General features: G+C 42.8%; 1 protein-coding gene across 1 annotated transcript in view; it reads right to left on the bottom strand.

The window, feature by feature from the left end:
- Positions 1-1,116: 1,116 nt before the first annotated feature.
- The window catches only part of LOC136438238 (multidrug resistance-associated protein 1-like), a 31,036-nt gene continuing 14,766 nt past the window's right edge, over positions 1,117-17,386 (bottom strand). Inside the window, exons 15-30 of the mRNA XM_066432998.1 lie at positions 17,083-17,209; positions 15,936-16,112; positions 14,647-14,814; positions 13,893-14,070; positions 13,319-13,409; positions 12,609-12,789; positions 11,365-11,566; positions 10,579-10,889; positions 9,900-10,099; positions 9,543-9,669; positions 7,331-7,432; positions 6,062-6,208; positions 4,755-4,913; positions 3,049-3,215; positions 2,471-2,665; positions 1,117-2,118 (exon numbers count right to left, since the gene is read on the bottom strand). Of these exons, the coding sequence (XP_066289095.1) occupies positions 2,001-2,118; positions 2,471-2,665; positions 3,049-3,215; positions 4,755-4,913; positions 6,062-6,208; positions 7,331-7,432; positions 9,543-9,669; positions 9,900-10,099; positions 10,579-10,889; positions 11,365-11,566; positions 12,609-12,789; positions 13,319-13,409; positions 13,893-14,070; positions 14,647-14,814; positions 15,936-16,112; positions 17,083-17,209 (2,650 nt within the window). The 3' untranslated portion in view covers positions 1,117-2,000. The remainder of the gene's footprint in view (positions 2,119-2,470; positions 2,666-3,048; positions 3,216-4,754; positions 4,914-6,061; positions 6,209-7,330; positions 7,433-9,542; positions 9,670-9,899; positions 10,100-10,578; positions 10,890-11,364; positions 11,567-12,608; positions 12,790-13,318; positions 13,410-13,892; positions 14,071-14,646; positions 14,815-15,935; positions 16,113-17,082; positions 17,210-17,386) is intronic.

The following is a 17,386-nucleotide window of genomic DNA, read 5'->3' on the forward strand; positions in this document are numbered from 1 at the left end:
TTGACCCTTGGGGGACAACCAGTGCCAGTTGTCGACTCATTTTTGTCTCACTTTCAACGAGCAGGTGAATTCAATGGTAACCAAGCCCTCGCGGAGACTTCATTACCTCAGACTCCTCACCAAACAAGGCATGAGTGTCTCTGATCTTCTTCAAGTGTATACAGCCCTAGTCAGGCCTGTGCTCGAGTATGGGCATGTGCTCTTTGTCGGCTAGCCATGGAGAGGGTACAGAGGAGAGCCGTAAGGATTATATCTCAGGGTGGAAGGGGGAGTGTTTCAACCTTCAATGTTGCAACATTAAAGGAAATACGTGAGCTTGCTGCTCTCAGACTGTTTAAGCGCATGCTCAAACCTGACCACCTTCTGCATGATCTGGTACCAGATGTTAGGTCAGAGGTCACTGGAAGGTCTTTAAGGAACTCTAGTGGAATCAGTGTCCCCTTTAATATCTAGGACGAACAGACTATACAAGTCATTCATCCGTTATACCGTCCGCCTGTACAACAGACAATTGCAGACTGCGTCACAGTTGTTCTTGTGTTATTTTGTGTGTAACGGTTTGTTGTGTAAGATCAACGTAATTCAGAAGTGTATGTTTGTATGTGCTTCTGCGATGTTGGTTTAAACAAATAAAGATTTGAAGATTTGAGATTTGAACATGTGTCTTTTAGAAGACACAGAAAAAAATGCGACAGAGGTGACAATCATAGCTATGATGATCTGTCAATTGTACCCGGCAAATTTCCCTGGACAAATTTTGACAAATACAATGAACAATCTTCCTGTAGTGCAACTCTTTCCAGTGACAACAGCCGGGATACAAACTCCCGACCTTTTGGTCTAGAGACAGGGTCGCTAACTATTACACTTAATAAATAAACCGTGTAGTATGAAGGCCATGCAAATTAGTTAAATTCAATGTATATTTTGTCGAACGTTGAAAATATCATAATAGGACAGGTTGGTATGCGTTCTTCAAACTTGTCACTAATGTCGAAAATAACTTTTGTTTGGTTTGATATGATGATGAGTTGCAACCGTGATCAACTATTTCTTTCATTTTTATGACGAATATGTTATAAAAAAAGGGGACTCATCAAAATTACAATAGACATATCCGATTGAACAATGTGTTGTATTTTACAATGGATCACCACTACCTTTTAATGGTAGATTGCAAAAACGAGATACTAAGTAGTACCCCTCTATCGCATTATTTTACAAAACGACGGTTTCAAGGATTTTCAAAACTGCATAGATATCTTGTTTATATAGAGAACTTAAGTTTACAACTGTACACAATACAATGTATGGCAACAACAATGTGATAAAATGCAAGACGAGAAGTACAGTGTCGAATAAAACTTACAATCCTAATTACTAGTGCAATAAGGGTTACCATAAGTATTTGATATAGTGTTAACGTTACAAAAAGGCGGGAGAATCATTAGTTACGGTATATTCCTAATCACAAAACAATACTAATTCCTAATCACAAAATAATCTTTGTTTGATAAAAGGTGATAAAAATAAACAGAGTTTGATAATGTGCGAACTACCTACAACTCCGTACTCTGCCCTAGTACGATGTAATCTGCTCACCTGAAGAGTTAAATGTATTGAATATATCGGTTATATTGACATCACTGTGACAACAACAAAATTAAAATGTTGCATTTGCATGTCAGTGATCGTGACGTCTACATACAAGTGACTTCGGCATATTGCTGATAGACACATTTAAAAAGAGAAACACAGGATCAGCTGAACTGGAAACGAGCAATGAACGCCTATCGAAACGTTTATGTTAGCTTGTGCAATCATGTTGTATTGACTATATAACGGTAACAGTTGCAGACCATATTCAGAGTTGTTTTTCAAATTTTCTTTTGTATCAGGAAGGAGCTTGTGTTTCTGGCTGTAGTGATACCTAGGAATGTTTGCAAGATGAAGGAAAAGTTCACATATCTCTTGATTATCTTCCCGTGATTGTTACATCATCACCCCTGTGTAGCCAGACCGGCATCTCGGACCATACTGCTGAAGAGTCCCTTAGAACCAATGAGATTCTCCGGTGTGTCAAACTCTGCTACCTTCCCGCCATCGAGTACCAGGATCCTGCGCCGAACAAATAGAAATATAGAATAAACAGACGAAAGAAAGAAATGAGGTCAAAGAAATGAGGAGTTATAGACTACTGAAATTCACAAAATTTGTTTTGTATAGAAAGTTACAATTATGTTATGTTACAATGTGCAAAAATGACGCTACTTGCAGTAAAAGCGTTTCATATCTCAAAAGAAAGACAAACATTTCTGTTCCATTAATCTGGTTTGTGTCAAAGTCTATCGTCACGCTTTCTCTACTCAGAGACGCGAGGTCTACTCTTCAAAGGATGTTCTTTGGATTTGCATGAACAGGAAGAAAGGACTAGTACTTGGAAATAATCTACAGCATAGAGCTTTCTCACCTTGTGCTGTCCATGATAGTGTTGAGTCGGTGAGCGATGGTCAACACGGTACAGTCGGCAAACTGTGTCCGGATGGTTGTCTGGACCAGGGCGTCCGTCTCAGGGTCCACCGACGCCGTGGCTTCGTCAAGAACCAGCAACTTGGACTTCCTTAGCAAGGCACGGGCCAGGCACACCAACTGTCTCTGCCCAACACTACACATATGGACGGGGAACAAGGGTAGGGGGATCAACTCGACTCGAGAAACAATTACATTCACTACTATAATCAGAAACTGATCGAGTCTTTTGAAGCTTTAAAACTTTGATTTCGCAGTTAAAGATCGGCCTGCTTTGATCCACTCACTTCTACTAGTGATATCGAACTGGTAGTTTTACATGTTCAATCAAGCTCGCTACTCATTGCCTAGCCGTGTAGTCAAAATCGCTTATACAAGAAACGAAATATGACTGTCACATGGTGTTAGAGTTCCCAAGTTTCTAAAGCCGTGGAGTTAATAGGAGACCCCATGTTGAAAATGTAGCGAGCTCGCTACGAAACGTAGACTAACTAATGATGACCTGGCAGTGTGACTGACCTGAGGTTCGTTCCACCCTCGCTGACGTCATGATCCAGCTGTTTGTCCAGACCCATGATGAAGTCCTTCAGATGAGCCAGCTCCAGGGCGCGCCAGATCTCCGCGTCAGGGTGCTTCTCAAACGGGTCCAGGTTCATGCGCAGCGTGCCCGAGAACACGACAGGGTCCTGTATAGCAAGGGTAGGTTGAGTGTTATGTAAACCTCTCAGTGTCACTAAGGACGGCGGAAGGTTGAGAAATCAAGCACGAGGACACAACATGTCTGCACTCTGTAAGCCGATCAGAGAGATCTAGGCACCATGGATCAAGTGTACATACTATGAGAACAACTACCTTAACGATTATAGTGCTACCTTAAAATAATTGAAAATTCTTCTTTTCCTTTAAAATGTTGGCCTAATCTGGACACTCGTGGAGTTATAGGGAACTGATGAGGTCTAGTATTCCCGTTTGGTCAAAATGTATTCAGTTCACGATCAGCAGTTTAGTTGGCGTAAAGACGGATGTTAATTATCGGGTCCTGCGGGTGGATACCGTGATGTTCTCGGATTTCACCCCACAGGTCAACCCCCTGTTTTCTTAGCAAGGTAATCAAGAGACCCCTATGACTTTCTGGTAGGGAAGAATTTTTTTTCCATTCTTACAAGATTGGAATTCGAGTAGGTACCTTTAGGAGGTTTTGCTTCACTATTTCTCAGCTCATGCTAGGCTCCAATTCGCCGATTTCACACTTCCCAAGATGCCCCAGTGGGGTGTCGTAAACTTCATTTTGCGGTAATTCTTCTTAGCGCGAACCAACAGAAAACCCAAGTAGGAGGGCGGTAAAGCTGCAGGAAGGTACGTTTCTTGTGTTGATGCTCATCAAACTTGTCATAATTACATGTTTTGTATACTGGGGAGATAATACAGAACAATTCTTAAAGGTTTTACCAGTGTTTGTCTATAGAAGTTGAATTTGTATTATTGTCATAGCGGAAGGGGGAGACAAACACTGGTGAAACCTTTAAGAATTCTTCTGTATTATCTCCCCAGTATACAAAACATGTAATTATGACATGTTTGATGAGAATCAACACAAAAAACGTACCTTCCTGCAGCTTTACCACCCTCCTACTTGGGTTTTCTGTTGGTTCACGCTAAGAAGAATTACCGCAAAATGAAGTTTACGACACCCCACTGGGGCATCTTGGGAAGTGTGAAATCGGTGAATAGACAGAAATAACTCTGGTGTCTGCCCTACTCTCACCAATCAGAGACTACGACAGAGAGGCGGCTGTTTGGTGCAAACGATGAGTGAAATTTAATGCATAACCAAACAGCACCAAGCAAGATGGCAGACATCTCGCAATAGCATGTCGTTCCTTATAACTATGACAACATAGAAATATATAGGGTGCTCCAGGGACTCATACATTTGCTAAAACACTGTTTCCTTATTAAAAATGCCCAAATTTGCAGAATTTATGTAACCTCAGTCTAAGTTACATACGGCAAAAATATGAAGTCTCTATCATTTACCAATCAGAGGTTTCTCAATAACTAGGTCCCAATTACCATATATCAAATACCATTCGGACCCATTCACTGCTTCTTGAATTATGCTGTCAATAAACAAACAAACAAAAACATGCAAACCAACAAACAAGCTGCACCGAAAACATAGCCTGCTTAGCGAATAATATTTACAGGGTGCTTGTATGACTTACCTGCGGGATAACAGTGATACGGGACCGCAGGTCGTGGAGCCCGATGGTGGAAATGTTGACCCCGTCGATGACGATCTCCCCTCCCGCGGCTTCGATGATGCGGAAGATGGCCAACACCAGGGACGACTTCCCTGCTCCAGTTCTACCCACAATCCCTATCTGCACAGACAACACTTTGTATCAGCTGTGCAGAGACTACTTTGTGAGTCAGTGAGTGAGTAAGTGAATGAGTGAGTGATTGTGGGTAATTGTGAGCAAATGGGTGGGGGAGTGGGTGATTGTGAGTAATTGTGAGTGAATGGGTGGGTGAGTGAGCGATTGCTAGTAATTGTGAGTGAATGGGTGGGTGAGTGAGTCATTGTGAGTCATTGTGAGTGAATGGGTGTGTGAGTGAGTGATTGTGAGTAATTGTGAGTGAATGGGTGGGGGAGTGGGTGATTGTGAGTAATTGTGAGTGAATGGGTGGGTGAGTGAGCGATTGCTAGTAATTGTGAGTGAATGGGTGGGTGAGTGAGTCATTGTGAGTCATTGTGAGTGAATGGGTGGGTGAGTGAGTGAATGAGTGAGTTAGTGAATGAGTGGGTGTGCGACTAAGTGAGTGAGTGTGAGTGAGTGAATGAGCATGCGAGCGAGTGAGTGCGACTTTGAATGGCATACCAACCTGATAAACTTATTCATGGTAATATGAAACATGAACATATTTTCATATGTCAGTCACATTCCCAGTCGAAGTAATCAGTGAACAAATATTATTCGCAGAATCAATGAACTACTCTTATCAAACAAGACAAGCGAGTATTGCGTGAGATCTTTCAACTCTTTTCCTACATGACACAAAACTACTTACCCCTGCTCCGCAAGGAAGCGGGGGAGGCAGGACGATCTTCACAAGTCTCGTCCTAGTCTCGTGTTCTCGCGAGACTAGGTCATTCCGTGATCAAGATGTACAGTTGGCATCGAAAATTTGGAGGTGCATATCTCGTTACCTTTTCTTATTCACTGAGGAATATTCTAGTAAATGACACAAAAAGCAGTACAGCTCGGTGTAAATGCCTGTTGATGTTTACAGCTCGGTGTAAATGCCTGTTGATGTTTACAGCTCGGTGTAAATGCCTGTTGATGTTTACAGTTCGGTGTAAATGCCTGTTGATGTTTACAGCTCGGTGTAAATGCCTGTTGATGTTTACAGCTCGGTGTAAATGCCTGTTGATGTTTACAGCTCGGTGTAAATGCCTGTTGATGTTTACAGCTCGGTGTAAATGCCCGTTGATGTTTACAGCTCGGTGTAAATGCCTGTTGATGTTTACCTTCTCGCCACTGCTGATGTTGACCGTGATGTCCTTGATGACCAGGTCCAGCCCATCCCGGTAGCGGGTCTGGTACGAGCTGAGGCTGACGTTCCCTTCTGCTGGCCAGTTGTCTGGTGGCCTATGGTCCTCAACAGTCCAATCAGCCTACAAAACATAACCCGACATAGTCTGTCTAAGCTCTGTGGAGTCCTTCAGGTTTGCGTAATCTCTACAACAACACTGTGCAGTTATAGTTGAACATACAAATACAGCATATCGTGAGCAATGGGGCTTAGGAACCTCTTCATTGACCTTTTTGCCCTCTCTTTTTTTTGCATGAAAATTCCTAAAACCAAATTTCATCAACCTTGCAAGAAGTTTCCAACATTTACCAGTACAGTGTTTTTAGCAATGAAGCAAACACGATCCATATGTGCATATTAATGTACATGACATTCCTATAGTCGAACACAATAGAACTATGAGGGTGCCTTATCAATAAAAAATGTCACGTGCATTATTTGAAATTTATCATATTGTAACATCAATCTCTACCTTCAATACCTACAACCCGAAAACTATCCAGCCCATCCCTCCATTCTGGAATTATCCTATTTCAATGACCCGAACTAAAACACGTCTGCATTAAAACTTTTGGGTTCAGTACACGTTTTGTCTGCATGCTGTCCAAACATACATGACATTAATATATTAAGTTCAGTTGCAGTACCAAAACACAATTGAATTCACCATCCACAAACAAAATATCGGTCACTATGAGTCATGCACAAACCCCAAACTGAAACCAGCAACACTGAAAACAACGTATCAACCCTGACAGAGAAATTTCCATATTTACCAAATACTCTCCTTTGAAAAAACAACAAGCGGCGCGGTTTCCCGCGGGTTTCCTGCTCCTAGTGGACAAACCGACATTTCTCTTATCCGTCCGCTACGCTTCCGTCCTCGTTCAGATGTGATGTCGCAGGCTTCAGTAGAACCAACCACCGACAAGGATCCAAGACAGCCTTTTTTGGTAAAAGCTGAATTTGGTACGACACAGACACGACTATTCCAAGAATGTCCTTAGTTTGCGGTTGCACGATGATCACACGACAGAAGTGACCTGGCCCATAGGAACGTAGATTGCTTTTATGTGAGTTCAGAGTCCTCGGGTCATGCTCATCGTTGTTGATTTAAGCGATAACTACAGGTAATTTCATGGTTCTTTATTGGGGGGCATATATGCGCACATTTTAGAACTATGTCCCTGTTGTAGACAGTTACCTCAGCAGGTGTTTGTGCATACTGCTGCAGTCTCTCCAGCGACACCACGTTTCTCTCCAGGTGTCCTATGATGTGAACCATCGTCGTCAGGATCCAGTCGATCTGTAATATATGTAAGATGGGAGGGATCAACATTCATTGTTAAGGGACTGTACAGAATTTACCGGGGGTAGGCCGGTGCGTGGGAGGTTGGGTCAAGAAAATTTTCACTGGCCCCCCCCCTAGCTGATATGTTTTCCCTGAGTCCTCCCCCCCTAGCTGATATTTTTTCCTTGGCCCTCCCCCCTTTCTGAAACATTAAAACTGCCCCCAAAACTATTTGATATATATGTATTATAAAAAAAGACACAAAACAGAGAGGGCGGTATGAAATTACGTTATCGAATGATCAATATTCGGCGCAAGGCATCATCCGGGAAAATCCGTGAAAAGGCTTCACCGTCTGAAACGCTGTTTCCTTCATTTCGAGGGGCAAATTCTACTGGTAGATGCTTGATGACATCTCCATTAATAGTGACAAAAAAAGAATGGGTGAAGAAAATTTAGCGCAAAACTTGATTACCTATCTATGTCTCACCAAGGAGTCCTACAGGAATAACTTCGGTCGGCAAAAGTAAAACATTTTCAACACTTCTTCGAATGCGCTCTGTACTAAAAATAATGAAGAATTAGACACCCTAATTTTAGAAAGACCGCCATAAAGACGTCCATTTTTTTTCTCCAATGTTTCCCCCGGTAACATTCTCCGGTAACAGTCAAATGTCGCTGATTCAAGCATTTCAACAGCCGCTTCGTCGATCGCGCTATCTCCACATTTATTTTCCATATATATTATTTTCCAAATCTCGCAAATTTACGCTTAGAGAAATCGAGAAACTTGCATGTCATTGGTCAATTGTAATCAAATATTTGACGTCTCTTTACCATTTTCAGCGGGAATAAAGTTCCTCGGCCGGCTGAAACTTTAACAATGTCAACACAAATTACGGAAAGCCCGATAGCTTAGGAGTATTTCGGAATTTCTAGGCTTCATTGGCAATGACTGACGGTGAACCGGGGAAAACATCAGCTAAAACGTCAACCCGATGTGACCGTTCAGAACTGTATTGGGGAGGGGGCGTGACGTCGATTTTTCAACTCCACGGTGACCATGGTCACTCGCTCTCTTTCGTTTGGTTTGGGTTGTCGCCGGCCAGCAGCGGGCATTAGAAATGATCGAGTCGGCCTCGTCGCAAACGTCCGCTGATTTTCTGGAGATTTTGCAAATTCCAAGGTCTGTCTACATCTTTTCTCGTCGATTCTTGTCCGTCATCAAAGATGACGGAAAGGGCAGAATTTCTGTCCGTCATGAGCGGCAAAATTCCGTCAAATGATGGAATGATGTACGATGGCTACAACACAGACTGTTAATTTACCCTCTTAAACACTTTTTGCTGCATTTTGAGAGGCAAAGTTTGCTGGTATTTGGGGGACGACGCCCTCCCGACATATTTTTCGCCGACGATTCTTGGTGAGTCGGCAAGCATGCTTCCCGCGGCCCGGGAATTCGAAATTTTCAAATCTTGACCGACTGAAACGCTATTTCCTGTATTTTGAGTGCCAAATTTTGCTGGTAGAGTTATACTAAGGTATTGCTAACTCTGAGAAAAAATTTCTTTGGCCCTCCCCCCAATCCAATATTTTTAGGTAAAATGTGATTGCCACAATACATTCTGCCACTTTGTCTGCCTTCGTACATCTTAAGATTTCACTGCAGGACACTGCTTGGTTTTTGTGGAGAGTATACTTGTCAACGATGTGTGAATTACTTTCTTCCTCGCCCTCCGACCTATTTATAAAGATGCTACAAATAATGCTAAAGAATAATGGTAAGAAATTGTTATTTAAGAATTGTAAGTAATGGTAGACTGCTGTTACTATTATTTTAAAACTGTTTGAATTATCATATTCCACATCAAGAATATTTCAGAAAACGTAAGAAATATCTATAAAGTTGAAATCACATTCAAAATATTTAAAAAGTATCAAATCTCTGACACAAATAATTACAATAAATTGAAAACATTTGTAAATTATTCACGACAATAACAACCCTCTCGGTGACTTGAAATGAAATGGACTCTATGACATAAAGGATGTTTAGGAGGCTGACAAAACTATGACAAGGATTCATCAATAACAACGATATCAGGAACGAACGGGAGATTCTCACCGAAAGTGCGGAAGACAAGGATAGTCCTACAGCGCCTGGGCTGAGACTGTCCCTTCCAAGTATGGCGAGCAGGGCAGCAAACATGGTGATAGCATTTCCAGCCATATCCAGTCCTACCCCAAGCCAGCTTTGGACGAAAAGTAAGAAGGAATGTTCGATGTGCATGATCTGGGGTGGGGGTGGGGTGATCTATACAAGTTTACAGTCAGTTTTGCCGTTGCATCCATTTGATGTGTAAAAAGTGTTGTGAGCCCAACCTGTGGTATATGTGAATTACAATAACACTATGATCATAAACTCACCAATCATCATATTGCTCTGAATAGGTAAAGTCATGCCATGCTCTTAGATACCTACTTTTCTGCATTGCTGCTGGAGTAAAACGCTGTTTGGTGTTGGTCCACCCGTGCGTGGTTCTGCCTGACGAACTGCTGACAGCGGCTGTAGGCGCGGATGGTGCTCACCCCCTGCAGGGTCTCGCTGAAGTGGGAGTGGATGAGGGTGCTGCTCTTGGACTCCAGTCTCCTCAACTGCCGGGATGTCGCGTTGTAATACCGCTGAGGAAATGAAACATTGACACCTCATTTTGGTAAATGTTAATCTGTTTTCTAACATAAGAAATGGACAAATTTTCATGAGTTATCAATCTGGTCTTCCTTAGGGTAAGTGAGGACCCTACTGCTTATTACACGTCAGGATATATCAACCTTCATCTGACAAGGGGGCCTATGGCTGATTAGGAATATTTCTGTTTAACATGGGATACGTTATTGTTAATTACGATTTACTTCTTACAACTACAGTTATATCAGCCTATACCATGGTTTAACACAACCCCTTACCCCCCTTGAACTTCTAAAGTGTACTCAAGGTTAAATAAGGTTTATGGATAAGACAAAATACGATCAGAAAATTACGCGCTATTTAGATGATTGATTTAATTTAATTTATAAATGAAATAATTGTGAGATGAGGACCCAAAGCACACACCCCCCCCCCCCCCCATATCCGTACAACGGTTCACAATGACTCGTACCTGCATGTAGAGGTAGAGATAAGCGATCGGCAGCAGCATCACGACGAGGAGTGGCGTGGAGAAGCTGACTATGAACAGGGTGCTGAGGGCCATCAGGGCGAAGAAGACCCATAACATGATGAGCCAGCCGATCCCCCTGTCGATGCGCTCCTGGTCCTGAGAGAAGCGGCTGAGGATACGACCCAGGGGCGTGACGTCAAAGAACTGTAGCGATCCGCGGAGGAGCTGCAGCAAGGCTTTGTCGTGGATGCGCATAGCGGAGAGGACAGCGCCCTTAACTACACATATATGTACCAGCATCGACAGGACTCCTGGTGATAAGAGAGCAAAAACATTTTTCTTTCATTTCTACTTAGGTTTATTCATTGACACAAAAGTAAATGTTAGACTTTGTTCAATGACTAGCATCGCATTTTTCTGACTAGAGTGTTACAAAGGCGGGGTTCTGACATATATGTAGAGATAGAACCTATATTAGGCCACAGCAAGTAAATTTTATGGATGGCAGATTCCAAAATTAATGAGATAGGGCGAAAACTAATGAGCGCGCTGATGTAATCCTTAAAAATTACTTGCTGTGGCCTTAGTGCAAAATCAAGAATTAGAGAGTAATGACGAGCTGACAGTTCGTAAACAAACAAGATAGTCAAAGTGTTCCAAATGGGAAGTATGGTGGGCTTCCTGATAGAAAAATTGAGTTAATTTTTTTCCATGTATTTCCGCCTTGCAAGACTGAGTTGTTTCTGCTGGGTCTTTTAAAAGTTTATTTCGGCTATTTCACACTACCTTGTGCCAGGCCCAATGCACCATACCCCCCGAGTCGGAGATAGTTCAGGCTGGTGTCCCGGGTGCCGTCGCTGGTCCACTCACTCAGCCAGACGACGGAGTACTTGTCGGCGGCGAGCTGACCACAGCAGAGCAGAGACATGCAGAGGAACAACCCGGTACCGAAGGACCTGATGTAGTCTCCCAGCACCGACAACTTCACCTGCAGATGGTAGAACAGGGTAAAACATCAGGTCTACGTAGCTAGACGGTGGCTTAACCAATACTGGGATTGCACGCGTCATTCATTGATAGTACGTAGCCTACTAACATCAACATTTACATGGAGTATCTTCTATGCGGGAGAACCTCTGTACCTGTATAGGCAAATGAAAGAAAGGAATCGGGTACAAAAAGATTACGGACATTGAAAGACGTTTCTCGATAACATAGCGCAATGAGCTGCAGAATACAGTGGATCATCATCATGGTTCCTCTCCATGTATCACCGGGTCAGTCCTACTCTTCTCGATACGTTTGCTGGGTTATTTTGTTAGATAAGGAACGTCAACATATTACATGAGATGCTGAGCTCTTTTAGAGCTTCTGTAAAAGATTAACCTCATATATGTCTTGGTATAGTTGACCCGTTAATCGTATATGGTAACATATAGAAGAACTTTATTGCACGGCAATTGTACATGGTACAAAGTATGGCAAGAATTAGCAAACAGAATACAAAGTAGGAGTATAGAATAAAACTTAACATCCTAATTACTAATACAATACAAAAGGGTTAGCATACGTTTTCGATATAGTGTTATAATCGAGTTAGTTTAATCATTATTTTCGTTGTTTTTCTAATGTGAAAGCAGTCGTTTAGATATTTACCTATGTTCGCATTGTAGGGATTGTTGCATTTGAATATGTACACAAAACGGTCTGTAACATCGACACTCTTAAAACTTGTACTTGTTTTGAGAAGTGTGAATAGCTTATGACGTAAAGCATCATATCTAGAGCATTCCATGACAGAGTGAAAGTCATCTTCAATTTTCGTTACGAGTACTTCAAAAGTTGAAACCTATCAATTATTTCACAAATTGCAGTGGTTATGCCTCCATACCTCAATGGATAACTTGCGGCTGCAACCAGCGGTTTCACTACTATGCTAGTGTATGACATTATTGTGAAAAAAATGTAAGGTAGTTTATGATAATAGCTATAATCCTTAGAACGTCGGCGTGCACATGAGAGCGACGTACCCCATCAGACTGCTCCTCCTCCTCCTCCTGCAGGAGTTTACTTCCCTTCCCTTCCTCCTTCTGTTTTATTTGATTTACAGACGCTCCGGGGGTCTTGATGTCTTCACTTTGTTCTTGGTCTCGGCTCTCTGCCAGACGGTCACGTGATGGCTTTTGTAGTCGCTTTCGAAGACCGTTAGTGCTGTGTGTGTGGGGGGGGGGGAGAGAGGTAAGACAATAGGAATCAGGGTGAGGGGGACACAATCGCCTGATAAATCAGGCTAACATTGACAACCATTTTGGCAATATTTCTTTTAAAACCTGTAGACAAAAAAATGTTTTCAACCTTGATATGTATTACGCTAGTCTCTGCATCACATTATTTTAACTTGCACCTAGCCACATACCACATATCATCACACTGCAACAAGAACAGATCCATTGCTTATGGCTAACCACAAGTGTGTTGAAACATAAACACAGTCAGACACACTGACCGACACACGGACAGACACTCAGACAGACAGACCCAGAACAATCCCTCCATTTTACATGTAGGTAATGAAATAGAACATAGAGATAAAAAGTTACCTTAGCAGAACATCGATAAAATCGCTAGACAGGTTCATGAACAACACATATATTGCTGCCTGCTAGTAGTACAATATGTTTTCAAATTGTTCCCTAGATTTAGGGATGGCAAAAAACACAAAATTACAGCAAATGCTCACCCGGTCAAATCCTTGACTTTCCCGTTTGAATCGTGCCTCAGGTTGTTTAGGTGTACGGGCGGGTCCTTTTCCACTTCTGTCTTGTCCATTTCTGAAAGAAAAAGATTCACTGATAAAGATTATTGCACAAAGCATCACCATGATAATTGTCACCTGGTATCCTACTTTCACCAATATAACTGAGTATTTGTTGATGAAATTTAGACATCCAGGTAATGACACTGAGCAAGAAACCACGAGTGAAGTACTCGTTGTCGGTGTGTGGGCAGGGTGCTTTGTATCTCATGTATAGTATTTGCGTCATCTTCATGCATTATAACTGTTCTGGTAGGACGAAATGACACTACAGCTGACCGTATGGCAGTAGGCCAAAACTGAAGCAAGGTACAAAGGACCGATATATATGTGCGTGTTTTATACCCAAATAGACTGCTCTGCGTGTGCTTTCTTCAGAATTTTGAAATGTGATTTTTTTTCAGCTGTTGAGACTGAATTGGGTAGTCCCTGTTCCTTCAATCCTTTCCGTGTCTTTTCTAAATTTCAAAACGTCTCTACTAACGGACAGGATCTGCACCTGAGTCCGACTGTCCCCCCGCCGTGTTGCTGTAGGTACGGATGTACTCCGCGAACTCCCGACTCTGCTCCATCAGGCTGCTGTAGTCCCCCCTGAGCCACACCCTGCCGCCCTGCAGCACGATGACCTGGTCACACTGCGGCAGGAAGCTGGTGCCGTGGGTCACCAACACTCTGGTCTGAAACGTGACAGGGGGCGAGCCGCCAAATGAACTTTGCGGTGCAACACATTGCTAAGCCATGCAGAAACAATCAACAGCGCATTTACTTACTTTTCAGACCTCAAGTCTCACAGCCCCCACTACAAAACTGGATTTGTCAGGTCTGTTAGACAAGTTCAAATAGTTGGTCAATCCCGGTGTTTTAAATAGCTACAGCCAGAACATTGTGATGGATATCACTGGACCTTTCTGAGCAAAGTAAAATGTAAAGGTAAAACAGCCGCCCTGTATCTAGCATACCAGGTCTCCACTACTCTGCTCTGTTCTGCTGTAAAAGTGTGTAGGGCTCGTGTAGGTTTAACCGCTGGGATTGCTTCCCAAAACTATTGAAGCTTCTTCTCCATTTAAAGGGGCCCGTTACAATTCCGTAGTCAACACTTCGAACAGTATATCTGTATCTGTAAAGCCGGTATAACCGCCCTTCGGCGTAACACACCAGATTCGAATGAATATTTGATGAATATTTGATGTCATAAGGCGCTCGACAAAGCGCTGAAATTCTATTGATAATGATGTCCTTTGTAATTATTTCACCTTATTCTTCAGCAAGCCGTCAGGTCCGATGACGTGGTTGAAGATATGGCGGCCGACGTGTGGATCCACGGCGCTGAGCGGGTCGTCCAGGTAGTACACATCCGCGCCGCTGTACGCCGCCCGCGCCAGGCTCACCCGCTGCTTCTGCCCGCCACTCAGGTTGATACCCTGATGCAATTTGTAAAAGTAAAACATAGCAGTCATGTGCTAGCCATGATGTTGGTGTCCCTATTTGCATTTCAAAATATCATAGCTCTGGCGTACATAGTGTTTTTGTGTTCCAGTGGCAGGATTTAAATGATACTTCAGGTATACTCTTCTCTTAGCTGTAGACATTAGAGAATGGCTGATATATATGTGTAACACTTTATATGTCCGCAAAGGCTTGAGCTGTGATTCACTGAAATGAAAATAGCGGCGGACTCAGCAATGACCCCACTGGACAGCATTTAATGAGGTTCAAAAATTGACAACAGTCATCTTGATTTTGGTGCCCGTTTAATCCTCATTACTCCGTACCGTCCACTCCCTTTCCTTTGTAACACCGGCAAACAGACCAGCCAGGTACCTTTGAATAGACACTGTTAAGAGCTGGCGGCTGGCAGACTTTTAACGGTAGACCACATAGCTGCTCGTAAATATGACTTTCAGGAATTCAAACTTTACATTCTTGTTTCCTTTTCCTTTTTTGTATTTTGACATGTATTTATAAGTTGCATACATCAAATCCACCGACACTTTTGCTTTAACAAGTCATGTATTTAGTATGCATTTCATATTAGATCAGACGTTTGTATATTTTTTCACCTCCGTGGAGAAGGTTCACCTCCAACGGAGGTATTTTTTGGTGGCATGCGTTCCCACCTACATGTAGAACTCAAGACCCTTTCAATGGATGTGTACACATTTTGATACGTGGATAGCTATTGAGTTTCCAAAGGTATATTGTGATTTTGGGTCCCCTGGCAGTAGTTCAAGGGGCTGCATAATTACAGGTCAACACTACGTTAATGAAAGTAGGGTGGTGTAGTCGATAGACAGCTGGTCTGTCCGGCGAGGTCAATGACCTCAATTAAGAACGCCCGGGCGCCTTGGAACTTGTTAAGCAACAACTGATATAGCGCATGATAGGGCTAGGGCTGTGGCATGAAGACATTCGACTCGAATATGTCATGGAAGTAAGAGAATTTTGATTGATTGTTCTTTTTTTTACTTCTGTAATTTGTTTCCTAATGTGAGAATATAACAATGTCTAAAGACAAAAATAAAAACATTTGTTACTCCCTGACCTTCTCCCCTATCTCTGTCAGGTCCCCTCCTGACAGCATCTCAAGATCCGGCCCCAGGGCGCAGGACTCCAGCACCGCGCTGTACCGGCACGCGTCCATGGGGCTGTCGAACAGAATGTTGTCCTGCAAGGTTGCGTTTTGGATCCACGGCTGCTGGCAAACATACGCTGTGCTTCCCTGGATTGCATTAAAAAAATGACATTCCTATGTGTCGTTAAACGGTTATTGTTATTAATTTCTTTTCTCTCTTCTGTTCAAACTTCCATGATTGATGACCCTATATCTTAGTGATATTATTTCTTTAAGCTTGGAAATAACCTAATTTACGTAACACATGTGCTTGTTATAACCATCATTTATATGAATTCGTATTTTTCTTTCATTTTTCGCTCATTCATCGTGTAAATGATGTCAAAATTTGCATCCACTTTCATACTGTGAGAGAATCAAGTGATGCTTCAACAACTTGCCTGACCCCTACCTCTTTTGTCTGACCCCTACCCCTACCTCTTTTATAATGACCGGAATAAAAAGCGACCTGTGGGCCGATTTGAGCTTCTCATAGATAAATAAAGGCCAAACAAGCAAACAAACTTTCCCAATGACTGGCCAGTGAACACGTCAACGAAATGTTTGAACCCTAGCAGTCCACACAACAGGTAGATCTACAGAGCGAGTGAAGTTCTCCTACCCTGACAGAAACGTCCACACAATAGGTAGATCTACAGAGCGAGTGAAGTTCTCCTACCCTGACAGAAACGTCCACACAATAGGTAGATCTACAGAGCGAGTGAAGTTCTCCTACCCTGACAGAAACGTCCACACAATAGGTAGATCTACAGAGCGAGTGAAGTTCTCCTACCCTGACAGAAACGTCCACACAATAGGTAGATCTACAGAGCGAGTGAAGTTCTCCTACCCTGACAGAAACGTCCACACAATAGGTAGATCTACAGAGCGAGTGAAGTTCTCCTACCCTGACAGAAACGTCCACACAATAGGTAGATCTACAGAGCGAGTGAAGTTCTCCTACCCTGACAGAAACGTCCACACAATAGGTGGATCTACAGAGCGAGTGAAGTTCTCCTACCCTGACAGAAACGTCCACACAATAGGTGGATCTACAGAGCGAGTGAAGTTCTCCTACCCTGACAGAAACGTCTCCCTTCCGTTTCTCCATCTCTCCCAGCAGGGCGGACAGGAGGGAGGACTTCCCCGACCCGATCTGACCAATCACCGCCACCAGGGCACCGTCGGGGATGCAGAGGTTGATACTGCAGAGAAGAGAACAATGCCCACTGTTGTATATGTCCTTACTGAGTATATAAAATTAACACACTTAATCTATTATATCTTCGTTATTAATTTCCACTTTTTTCATATTTATCAATCTCAACAATGATACCATATTTGTTATGATCCTATCCAAGGTTGAACAGAGGAGCTGTGTG

The sequence above is a fragment of the Branchiostoma lanceolatum genome, chromosome 7 (assembly GCF_035083965.1).
Source record: "Branchiostoma lanceolatum isolate klBraLanc5 chromosome 7, klBraLanc5.hap2, whole genome shotgun sequence".
Lineage (NCBI taxonomy): Eukaryota > Metazoa > Chordata > Leptocardii > Amphioxiformes > Branchiostomatidae > Branchiostoma > Branchiostoma lanceolatum.